This window comes from Pteropus alecto, unplaced genomic scaffold (assembly GCF_000325575.1).
Source record: "Pteropus alecto unplaced genomic scaffold, ASM32557v1 scaffold113, whole genome shotgun sequence".
NCBI lineage: Eukaryota > Metazoa > Chordata > Mammalia > Chiroptera > Pteropodidae > Pteropus > Pteropus alecto.
In genome coordinates this window covers 6,958,535-6,971,463 of record NW_006433949.1, presented here as the reverse complement: position 1 = coordinate 6,971,463, position 12,929 = coordinate 6,958,535, and the positions used below count along the sequence as shown (strand labels likewise).

The window sequence follows — 12,929 nt, the reverse complement described above, 5'->3', positions numbered from 1 at the left end:
CAGTAGAGACATAGAAGAAGCTGGTCCACAACCAGGCTCGTAATTGTGGGCAGCAGGCAGCATAACATAGCCAGGACATCTTTTCTTTGTTGGTGTTCTGAGGCTTGTTCCCAAGTAAAGGGCCTTGGACTGAGGTAGACAACAGCAGGACTGACATGCTATGTTTTGACATGTGAGAGCTTCTCTAAGGCCACAATGAAGCATTAATGGTCAAGTGGTCATCAGGAGTCTTCCAGTCATTCTTTTTTGCTAGGCTGAATCTTAACCTATCTCTGCTGGTCATGGTGCTCTCAGTCAAAGCAATAACTCCTTGCTCCTATGCTCTGCAAGGTTTACTCAATACTGTTTTTCTGACACTTGCTGCTTTTTATAAACTTTTTATTATCTAACAAATATTCACTGAGCATTACCATGTCTGGACAGTGGGTTATTTATTATCTATCCCATAGTGAAGGCAGCTGTTCCTTGAGGATGGAGAGTGAGCTGCTCATTTTCCCTGCAGATACTCAGTAAATCTTATTAAATTAACTAGGTAGAATGATGTGGAAAGTATCCTGTGAAAACCATCAGAATTATGAGTTAATTGGAAGGCATAAGGTTTACATGTTCTTTGCAGTTTTCAGTACTTGGTTTACCCCCTTCTTCATCTTCCCTTTGTCTTCCTCAGCTGCTTAGTATCTATCACAGTAAATTATTAGATCCCCGGTTTTCAGGCCTGCCCCTCATCTCTTCTCATTCTAATATGGCATCCTTCCCATCTCATCAGTTTGGAAAGGACCCTTCTTACTTAACAAGGCTGAAAACCCACTTTAATACAGTGCTTCTTCATGCTGTTTCAGTTCTTCCTACAGTGCTTCCAGAAGGCACCAGGACCATCTGGGAGCATGAGCTTGGAATGGGGGCTGGGTTCCATTCAGGACTCTCCACCCCCATAACATCTACTGTTTACTTAGTTGGCAGTTCTGGTTAACAATTCCCATGTAGTACTTCCTTTAATTATTACGAGAACTTTTTAAAGTCAGAAGGAAACCGAAACTTGGACAACTTGAGCAATTTGCCACGGTCATGTAGCCACCAAAAGTGACAGCACCAGGATACCAATCCAGTCCTGCCCCATGCTCCAAAGTTCATAGCATGAACCATTGCACTGTGCCACCTTATACCTGTTTTAAGCAGATGAGAGATTGCTTATGTCCTATTGTTGTAAAGCTTAGTTTTAGGTAGGTCTAATATTCAGGTCATATCTTAAGTACATAATATAGAATCTAGCCCAGCGCTCTGAGCAGAATAAATACTCCCATCTACAGTGGCTACCTCCAGGAGGTCCTTCCTGCTCTCACTGCATGTGCAGCTTTATAAGGAAGGTGCTTCTAAGGGGGTTTGTGTTGTCCTTGGGATTTGTTTGATTTTGGTCAGAGTTAATGTTTCTTCAACTATGAAAGAAGAGCAGAAGTCCAGGTTTTCTTAGGACCAGCTGGGTGATTCTGGCCCATAGCTTGAAACATGATTTTTAACATCTTAAGACACACAGTTGTATAATTGCATTTCCAGCCATTCCGTGGAGGAGAGAGTTGCATTTATTATATAGTCCATACCTGGGAAGGAGTTTGGCAAGTTGGAGCAATTGAAAGGAAGCCAATGTGATTGGAAGGGAGGGGCACAGAGGCATGAAATGGGTCAGAGATGAGAACAGTCAGGAGCCAGATCAGGAAGAGTCGTAGATGGTGGAAGGGAGGGGCACAGAGGCATGAAATGGGTCAGAGATGAGAACAGTCAGGAGCCAGATCAGGAAGAGCCTTGAAGATGGGAGATTGGATGTTGCTCTTGTGCATAGAAGAGGTGCTGAGTTTAAAAGGCAGAGTGGTGATCCAGTTCTGTTTCTTTGTAAGGTCTGTCTGCTACTGTCTTTACGCCCTGTGCCTGTCATTTCTCCCAAACCTTGCTCCTCTGCTTGGCCATCTATCCCCAGCATGTGGGGAACATCAGCTCATAGTTTTCTCCCTTCTCCTTAATTCTGCAGATTTCTTTAGAAAGTAGCTTACAAGAGACCTGTGACATGGAGTGCAAAATAAGCAAAGCAAGTTCCTTCCTTCAGAGAGTGCTGTATTGTGGTGGCGTGTGTGTTGGGGGTGAGGAAGTGACCATGGAGGCGCAAAATGGAGCTTCCTCAGGGGAGTCTGCCAGAATCCTGGAAGATAAGGCACCTGACCTCCTGACCTCACAGAGCCTTGCTTTCCACCAGTGCAAAATGGGAGGTGCCCACCTGGCAGTGTTATTTTACAGATTACCACAAAAAGAGTGAGGCAGTGAGGAATGAGGAAGGTAGGTGAGGTCTCACACTTCAGGTGCCATAGGACATCAGAGGTAGAGAACTGGACTTAGGTTGTTGACTTGGGCCATCAAGAATTCCTTGGTGAAATGGCGGAAGCAATAGCCAGAGGGTAGGATCTGGCTGTAGGAGAGGAGTTGGCCAATTGGGCTGGGGTGACATAGATCATGGAAGGTGGCTCAGGGCAGGGTGGCTGGGCTGGTAGAGTCAGGTGGTAAGAGGCCAGGGAGAACCAGAGGTGAGGGCATTATTAAGACAATATATTCCTAGTCGCCAGGCTGGAGGAATGAGCACATCAAAGAAATGTGGAAGAGGTGCCCAGGGCCAAGTTTTCGAGAATATGAGACTTTGTTCTCTTTTATATTTATCAAGCATCAGCTAAGGCAGACTAAGAGTACAGACTTTGAGCAAAAGGTGTGCTCTCTGTGCATCTGGAGTCCAGTTGAAGATAGAGAATTTATTGATAAAAGGACAAAACACCAAAATATTTTTTGTAGGACATCAAATGAGTGGAGCAAACAAAAACTTCAGTCATGGGGAGAAGCCATTGATTCTGTCATCTGCCAACATCACCCATCAGCCCAAAACTGTTGCTTTGTTTTTTAAGTCTCAGTTCATTCTTGCCTTAGCCTTTTTTCTTCAACATCTTGTCAGAGTCAGATCTAGGATCTGGCTCTGAATGCCTTCCTGCATGCCTGCAGACTGCCCAGGTGCCCTTGGGCCATCGTCTCTTAGTACAGCAGAGTCCACCTGGGTGGTGGTTTGCCCACTCTCCCCCTTCACTGAATCCTCTCTACAGTTATACACCCACACGCTATCTTACTTGTCCTTGCCTTTTTGTATGTTTATTTTAATACATTAAATTCATAGCAACCAGTCTCTGTTCACCGGGGGAAGTTACAAAGATAGGACATTAAGGACAGAGAGTGTCTTGGTGAGAAGAGCCCCGGAGGGGAGGCTCAGTGGTCCTAGGTGCTGGTGGGGTCTGCTGCCTTTGCACTGTGCCGGGGGCAGGGACACAGGCAGCCAGGACTAGGAGCTGCCTGGCTTTGTACCCCTCCTTCATGGTGAACCAGCCTGTGACCTTGGGGAGGGCTCCAGCCTCTGGCTTCATTATTTCAGCCTACCTTACAGGAGGTTGGTGTATGTTGGGGATCAAGGGGGATAACATGTCTGAAGGAGCCCTGCAGATAGACATCTCTGTGAAAATGGGACCATGGACAAGTCCTTGACTTCACATTGTCCATTGAATTAGAAACCCAGCCCCATGAAGCACATTTCACACAGGCTCTTTTCCTTCTCCATCTTGTTTTGGCCTTTCCCTCAGCTCTTTGCAGCATGAGCTCTTTTCACATGGATAGGTGGTCACATCAGGACAAAATTACCAAGTTTACAAACTTAGTAGCCATTAGCAAAGTGTTATGTTGTCTGCTTCCCAATGGCATGTGTAGAGGTAGTCAGTCACCTACTCGGTGTGTTTCTGACTCCCTTGTAAAGTGTGTTATTTCTTAGTGTTTTCTTAAAAATGTCTGATCACATGTTTGGGCCATGGGCTAATTGTTAGAGGTTTTTTAAATATACTTTTTTGTGTGACTTGACTCAGAATCAAGTGTTCATTTCTATCCTGTTGGAGTTAATAGCCAATATGGGGAGAAAAGCTGCTTTTGTGCTCCGAAGCTGCTTCACCTAACACGTTTTCACCAGCTAGAGAGAAGCACACTGGGCTTATCGATGGCACCTTAATGTCTTTGGCACTGCTCGATTTTAGGTCTAAACACTGGGAAAATATGAGTCCTTAAAAATATATAGGTTCCTATGGCTAGTACAGTGTGTGTGATTTAATGTTAACTTTCTTTTTTCTTTAGTTTGCAGAAAAAATGCTAACTTTGTCATCTTTCTCCATCCTTACAGGTTGGTGACATCGTGAAAGTCACAAGGATGAATATAAATGGCCAGTGGGAAGGCGAAGTGAATGGGCGCAAAGGGCTTTTCCCCTTTACGCACGTCAAAATCATTGACCCTCAGAACCCAGATGAAAATGAGTGATTGCTGTTGCCCTTTTTCCTGCTGCTTTGTTCTGCCTGTCATATTCTCCTTTGAGTCGGAAAGCATTCTGTCTCAGACAGGTTACACTGCGTTGCCGATGTCCAGCTTTCTGCAGACTGACAGTCTCATAAACGTTTGGAATGCACACAGTGGCTGCTTCGGCATTTGTATCATAGTCGTATTGTCTAAGAGTAGCCAATTTTAGAGTTCTTTTGGATCATAAACTGGAAATACTGATGGAAGCACACAAGTGGAGAGAAGTTGATAAGGAAAGGATCTCCCTTCTCATCACTGCCCTGTTTATTGTACTTGTGACTGATTCTGTCATATTCATCAGAGAAAGCTTGAGGCCATGGTGTGCCATTGCGTACTGCCGTGCCATAAAGCAGTGGCTCAATCACCATTTTGTTTTTCCTTTGAGGAACGGAGCGAGTGAGCCTTGAGAGGGAATTCTGTCCTAAACTCCCCAAATCTGGCTTTTTTTTTTTTTTTTTTTTTCCTTTTTTTGGTTGGTTTTTGGAAGACTTAATTAGACTTGTGTGTTCTGAACAGGTTTTTAAGTAGCAGGTTGGATTTTTGTATTATCCCAAGAAATGGCACACGCCTCTGAGCTTCTAAACTGAAGCTGCTGTAACTAAAGGAATATGAAAAAAACAACCCTGAAGTGGAGGCCTTTATTTTCTTGGTTGCCAGCAGTATCTTGTTTTGCCATATAGCAAACAACACACAAAAAATCTGTCGTGTGCCAAGCTATTTGGGCAGCCTCTTGGATTACACTGTTCCCTACAGTAACAGTGTGGAAGGTGCTTTGGGGGAAACCTTTGCTTACTTTGTTTGCCAGTGACAGGAGCATTGTGGGGGGCACGTGGCCAGTTTTCTGTCCAGTGTTTCAGAGAATGTACTCCTTTAAAGTATAGTACTTAAGTTTCTTTAAAAAGTAAGGTGGTTTCATAGAATCATTGAATTCATTAATGAACCTTTAAATTTCACTCCCTGAAGCCAAGTCCTCTGCCCCAACCCAGGCTGCCAGAGAAAGATGGTGCTGTTAATACTGGTCCCACCGTCTATGTGACCATGATACTCCCAAGCACAGAAAATGCAGGCTCTGGAAATTGGTTAATGCAGTTGATGTCTAATGTTTTTGTGACTAGGGAGAACCATTAACCAATTTACCATTAACCATTTACCAGTTTGATGTTAAAGTTTCCCTGTTAGCGGAAAGAGATACCTGTTCATACAAGCCAGCTGGTACAAATGTGTGACTGAGCGTTCATTTGCTGGCTATAGCAGACTAGAATTCTGGAACCTTCATGCATTTCAGTCCACTCTCCCTTCTGGACATTGATGAAGACAGGCCTCAGCTCAGAGTGAATACAGCAGACCTAGAGATGTAGCAACAACCTGATGAGCAGCTCTGTGTCATTTACTGAGCATCTGCTATAATCATGGCCCTGTTTCCTAAAGGGTCGTAAGTTTTGAGGGTTAAGAGCAATATATTCTGGTGACAGAACCAGCAAAATAACAATTTTTTAATTTCTTTTTAAATTATTCTGTCAGGCAGGTAACTGCCATGTGAAAGAATCTTGAGAGTGCTCATGTGTGACACAATGGTCAGTTAGAAAAAAATATCACTGTGGCTGCCCATCTGTCATTTTCTTGAAAAAGACAGCAGTTGGCTCTTCCCATCAGAACTTTGGCCACCTCTGGTTCTGAAGGTGCCAGCCCATTACAGTTGCCTTTTGTTTAGAGTTCAGGCCCACCTTAACACCCACAACAAATAACACGTATATAGCAGGATCCTCACACTCTGCCTGGAAATAGCACTTGCCTTTTGGCCAATGACCCAGTACTTAAGGGGGCGTATCTAGCAGAAGGTGGAATGTGTGCCTTGTTCATGGAGAGCATAAACCTTCAGGCTTTTTTAAACCAAATTTAGCTGAGGGGCTTGGCACCTTTTATGACAATAGTTGGTTTCAAATATAAGAAGGAAATGACCACTTTGGAAAGCAAGGTTTCTTTTCAGTCATATCTACTGACTAATATAGCAGGACTCACATCATGTGGAGCACTTCGGAATCAACACCCACAACCTAGGTTTGGCTTCAGAGTGAGTCTGCTCATCACTTCAGCCCATATGCATGTCTTCAGCACTACCCAGGAGACTCAAGAGTCTAAAGTAAGGTGAGCCTTGAGTTCTAAACTCTCAAGATATGTGCCAAAAGTAGTACCTTTCCGACTTGGAACCTTATTAGTTTTTTTTAACAGGCAGGGAAATTCTCCTTTTCACACTAAATACACAAAAAATGCCACCCTTGCCTTGGCTTCATGCCTGGGTTCCCCCAGCAGTCTGGGAAGACTCTGCTTCAGAAAGCGATACAAATCTTCAGAGGAGCTGCCTTCCCTCCTGGGTGCACTTCCCTTATAGGACTGTTCGTTATTGCTGCTGGCTCTGCTCTACTGTTTGTCATTTAAGAAAGTACTTGGATGTTAACCCAGGAAGTGAACAAATTATGTACTAAAGGGCATTGACAGTTTGATTCAAAATTTATCCTGGGAAGGACCTCCAACACAGGAATCATTCTTGTTATTTCTGCATGGCATGGTACCACCTGATAACATGGTTAACAAAGAGGAGGAAGCATTGACTGGCTGCCATTTGACAACGTTGGTCACCCAGAAGATACCTTCTGCGCTCATTGTTAGAAGACTGAAAGGAGGGAAGGACAGCTGCTCCCGCCTTGGAGCTCAAGCATCCCTGGCACTGTGCTAACGATCTTTTACAGCTGTTTACAGACAAGGCGGGCCGGGACAGACAGCCACTGCTCTTGTAATGTTTGCTCAGAGGAAACATGAACATTTTATTTTTGAAAAGGGATGATGTGTTTTTGTGCCAGGTGTTTTTAATTTAATCCTTTAATAATAAGTTCATTAACCTCTTAAAATGAGTGGATTTCTTGTTTTAACACAGCACCTAAGACTAATGCTTTCTGTGGACACCACTGAGCTCTGCCTCAAACTCCACCCTCTGAGACCAGAGACCAATGTCCCTGGTAACTGCTGTCAGTGTGGACACTGAGCTAGTTGTATATTCTAAAGGAGTAGAAGGACAGTTCTCTGAGACAGGGTCGTTGTCTCTGCAGGAGGAACAGTGGCCTTGCTTCTAGACGGTCTTCACTGTGTGTTTTAAAACAACAAAAACAACACAAAACTCTTTTGACCTGTAACTTAAGATCGTAAACTTTAGGCAATAATATTTTCTGTGTAAGCTTTTAAAATTATTTTTTGGGATCATAGCTTGTTTTATTTTGTGCTATAAAATTAACAGTATTAAATGACTTATATTCTTAGAATACATCGAGTGTCTTTTCTTAACAGATTAGTGCCTTTTTATTTTTGTATCCCATTTTACGTTACTGGTCCTGGCATCAGAACCCTTGTTTCCATGGCCTGTTTGTACATTGTTTCAATAAAACTTGCATCAGCTGGTGGTGGCAGCGGCTTTGGTGTTTCGGTATCTCAGTGCTGCCTGGAGGTGCTCAGCCCCCACCAGCCTTCCAAGCAGTTCCTGGTGAGCAGCACTTGGTGAAACACCTGGTGCTTCACTGAAGTTGAGTCCTGCAACCCAGCCCTACTGACCATGAAATAGAGTGGGATCTTGCATCAACCGTTCCCCACCTGCAGGCCTTCCTACAGAAGAGAAGCAGCTTGTGCTCAGTCTTGGCCTTCTGAGGATGAGGTAATAGTTGCCACACTTTACACCACCAAGGTAAACTTGAATGTTTTCCCTCACAGGCACCCACATCTGAAGGCTCTTAAATGTTTGTTCAACTCGAGCTAGCCAGAGTCAAATGGTTTCAAGCAGAAGTGGAAAACAAGCAGGCTCATCCCAGATAAGGGCATGGTATCTGTCTAGCTTTCGTAAACCATTTTCTGTTCCTGTCTGTATGTGGTCCTTCTGATAAATTTTGGGGACCGTTTGATGGACTATTTGAGGTGTTGGGGGCCCATTGATTTCCCTTAACACCCCCTCAACTAGATCCCTGTTCTCACATCTACTTATGTGTGCATTGAGAAGTCCAAATCTTGTAAAACCTTCGGAAATGAGTTTCAGGAAGTGATACCAATACTTATTTATATAGAATTATGACACTCCCTCCTACTTTGAGGATTCTGCAGAATTTGAGAGAAAATTTGTCTCGAAATACCAAAATTCATAGCATTCTGGAAGAAACAATGCACCGGAACACCTTTGAAGAATACTTTCAGTATGAAAAGAGATATTTTGGTCAGCAATCCTTAGTTCTGTGTTGGGGACTCCCCTCTGCTGTGCCTAGATCTTGAAAGCTCACACTGCAGCAAAAACCATGACCCTGCTGGGCTTCTGGAATGCGCCTTTCTGGCCAAGTTGGTGACCCCTAACCCTTCTAGAAGCCGGACCCTGTTCTTGCAGTCTTCCATGCACATTCTGGTTCCCTGGGTGGTATGCAGCCAGAGCTGGAGCACAGTCGAATTCCTTGCCCTGCCCTGGAAAACAGGTATAGACTGAGGTGATGGTGGCTCCAATGGTGGGGAGAGGGGATGCTGTGGAACCCAAGACAGGTTCAGGAAGACTTCTTGGCTGCCTAGGGGAGGAGAAATTAAGGTAATCCAGGCCAGGGTTGCATCTCTGGTCTGGAGCTTTATCTTAGCCCATGTCCCTCTCTAAGGAGACAGATAACTTGCCCCTTCCTCCACCCCTCAGGTCTCATCAACACCTGCGTTGCACACGAGACTCCTGGGATCCCACCCCCAGGTTCCGATTCATGGATCTGCACACCGGCTTTTTTTTTTTTTTTAATTCTCTAGGAGTTTTGAGAAGCACTGTGCTTGCTGGTGAACCCTATTCACTCCTGCACCTCTGGCTCTCCGAAGTCCTAGACCAAGGGGCTGTGATCTGTCGCATGTTGTGAGTGCGAAGCCAGGGTTGTGAACAAAGCTGGGGTGCGCTAGGGCTTGAACCTGAGCCAGCGGCCACCCCAGCCAGACTCCCTCACGGCTTTCTCCCTGCTCACTTTTATGGGGTATATCTTGGGCTTTGGACAGCTGGACACTGGGCAGGGCACCACTCAGGCACAGCCTCCATGGCCCTGGTACTCGAAGGCGTCCTTGGCCTGAAACTCCATTGCAGTGCATCCTTCAGGCCCCTTACACTGGACCCTGCCACTTCCTATTCTGAGCGGCAGCTGTAGGACACCAGGGAACCCCTGGTGTGGGGCTGGGGCACGAAGAGAGAGTACAGGAAGGGTGGACCCTGTGGGGTGAACTTGAAGGACCTAGAGCTCTGGGCCCCCGGAGCCTCCCTCCCTATGCTCAGGTCCCAGAAAGGGTTGAACCTTCCCCACATTCTCCTAAGTGCAGGGTTCTCGCTGCCACAGAGGGGCCAGGGGACCCCAGACCTGACAGCAGCTTGCAGGGATCATAAACACCGAGGTCTGGTGGCTGTACTTATGTGCCCCCTGGGCTCCCCAGTGGTGGGCACTGGAGGCAGGGAGTTAGGAGTCTGGTATGCTGTCAGTGCTGCCTTCTCCAGAAGGCTCTGCCCACCCTTGCCCACCGCACCCGGGCGCTCCCGTAGGGAGGGGCAAGAGCATCCATTCCAGCTCTGCCATCGCTAAAGCGGGGGTGAGTACCTGCAAAGGAGGGAGGTCTTCAGCAGGTGGCTAGGCAGTAGCCCAGGGATGACAGCCCATACCCCACTGCCCAAGACAGCTCTGGAGAACCGACTGTTCAGACTATGGTCTAGGGAGGTGGTTGGGAAAGGGGAAGCCCTCTTAGTGGGCGCCCAGAGCTGCCTAGCAGCCAAGTCTGGAGCACAGGGAGTGGGTGGTCTGCCCCCAAACTATAGAGGACCGTGTCAAGAGAAGGAGGGACCTGGGCAGAGCTGCTCCAAGCTGATTATCAGGAAGCGGCCCAAGGCCCAGTGACAGCCTGCTAGGAGCTCACCTGAAAAGTCCACCTGAGCTCACCAAGACAGCTTTGAGGAGTTTGAAAAATTCAGCTTTGGAGGAAAAGCATCCATAGGATGCAGCATTCAAAAGATGCGTATCTAATGAAAGGTCTCTCTCCATTCTGTCCATTCTCCCCACAATCTCCCTGTTTCCATTTTATTATACATATATCTTTCCAGAGTTATTCTGTGACATACAAGTACATTTGTAAATATTCTTTTTCAGTGTTTTCTCTGCACACAGGTAGCATGGCTTACTTAACTGTTCTGCACCTTGTTTTATTCTCTCAATCTATTTTAGAGATTGTTATGAATCGACATATTGAGTCTTTGTTCTTTTTCATCACTGTATAGTATTCCACGAGATAGATGTACTGGCACTCTATTGATGGACATGTGGGTCCTTTCCAATCTTAGGTGGTCAGATGCTTTAAAATGAGATCCTCTGAGTGGGATTACCGAGTCAAAGTCTCTGGGCATTTGCAATTTTGAGAGCTGTCGCCTAATTGCCCTCTGTAAAGATTGCCTCAGTTTATATCTTTGACCAGCACTGTATAAGAAAATATAACATCTTTACAAACCCTCTAAAGACAGCTTTTTATTGCTGAACAGTCCACTCTGTGGCTAAGGCAGCTTATACTAGCTCATTTGTCACTGGGCATGGGGAAGTTGTTGCCAGTCTTTTAATGATAGCAAATCCTCAGGTCTAAGTAAAGGCTGCAGAGGCAGGGCCCACTTTCTAGCCCTTGTCCTGACTCTGGTCTAGTCCTCGTCCCAGGTGTTTTCTGGCCTCCTGGCCCCGTGCCCCTTTCCAGTCCAATACCAGTCCTAATAGCTGGTATATTTTTTTTCCTAAAGACGCATATGATGAAAACCCCTCACCCAGCTCCTCCCTGACTCATGACATATGTCCAGGTCATACTGCTTGCTGCCCAGAACCTCCTTGCCTTTGCCCACACATTCCTTCTGCCTGGATGCCTTTCTCCTCTCTGGTAAACTACGGGTCCATCTGTTCTCAGCTCTTTTCACCTTCTAGCAAAGCCCTCCTGACATTTTTCTCCCTCCATGAGGACTGGAATTAGGACTGATCACCCTAGAGCCTGAGAACAAGACAGTGCTGGCAGCAAGCCATTAACTTGGGAAGGGCCCAGGCTGGACTGAAGAGGCGCAGGGGAGCTGGAGCTGGCCTCTGCAGAGTCAGAAAGCCCCAGACGATGCAGAGGGTACTGGAACATGGTAGTCAGACCTTATAGACAAACCTGGGCAGGGGAGAGGGTGTATTGCAGTAGCCAGAACAAGCTTGGGAGTCAGGGATGAGGCCAGGAAGTGGGGCTTTATTTGGGCTCCTCAACCTGAGGATCCCCTCACCTCTGCCTCCATATGAATAAATCACCATTTAGCCGTGGGCACCACTTGCACCCATCTTGCCTCTGAACACAACTGGCCTCACTTCAGATGTTGGCTATGCTGTATCAGTCCCCCAACATTTCATCTGGCTCTATTAGTCAAATCGAGGTCCCCTCATATGAAAATTCACCTAAGCCTTCAGGGAAGAGGCTCCCCACTCAACCCCTTCCCTCAGAAGCCCAAAGCTGTGAGGGCCCTGCTAATCTTCAGATTTGCCTCCAGGGGGAGCAAGTGTCAATCCCAATGTTAGACATCGCAGCTATCACTTTCTTACCTAAAAAGAACCATCCTGCACGTGGGCTTGGAGACTCTAGGCTAAGGGGAGTGGGGAACAGGGGAAACTGACAGGAGAGGGTAGATGTAAAGCGGGCAGGGACCGGCTTGCTGCATGGTGGAAGTGCTTCAGGCCTGGGAGGAGCAGGGTTCACCATCCCATCTTCTCAGACCTTGGCAACCCTTTCCCTGCCTTTGGGATATCTGCTGGTCTAGGGGCCTCTCAGCCACCCCAGTTCACCTCACTACATCTCGACCTGGAGCTTGATTTCTCTCTTTGCTGTTGCCCTGTTGGGTACTGACAAGGCCACTGGGATAGATGCTATCACCTTGCCAGAATTATCCTTGGGGCAAAATTAGGACCTCAGGTTGCCCAAGGCTCAGAGGCTATCTAAGTGTCCTTGGATCCCCTTGTTTATGTGCACCGCCCCAAGTCTGCGGGCCCTCCATAAGGCAGCACTCCTAGCCTACCTCCAGTTCTAGCTTTTGCTCCATGAGGATCTTGCAATTTGTGTCCTATCATGGGGCAGTCAGAGCTTTGAACCCAATCCCCCGGGCAAAAGGCACCACGACAGTCTTCTCCCCCATGTCAGGGCATCTTTCAGTTGTTGGCCTCAGTCTCCCACACTGACCTGTCCCCCAGTCTCATCCCTGACATCCCAAGCTCTATAGTCCCCACCTTACAACCTGAGCACCTGGCTTTACACTTGTTATGGTGTCCTGGAGGCAGCCCTTGCCCAGGGCCACCGCACTTACTACCACATTTCCCGGGGAGCCTGGGATTCACTGATTGAACGGGTCACAGAACAGGACTTGAATTTTGCACTAGAGACCCTGAGGCATTGGCCAAGACTGGCAGGTAAGCCCGGAACAGCCTCGCTGGCCTGC

General features: G+C 46.7%; 1 protein-coding gene across 1 annotated transcript in view; it reads left to right on the top strand.

Moving 5' to 3' along the window:
- The window catches only part of CRKL (CRK like proto-oncogene, adaptor protein), a 26,638-nt gene extending 18,775 nt beyond the window's left edge, over positions 1-7,863 (top strand). The window contains exon 3 of the mRNA XM_006908649.3: positions 4,241-7,863. Coding sequence (XP_006908711.1) covers positions 4,241-4,375 — 135 coding nt within the window. The 3' untranslated portion in view covers positions 4,376-7,863. The remainder of the gene's footprint in view (positions 1-4,240) is intronic.
- Positions 7,864-12,929: the final 5,066 nt, after the last annotated feature.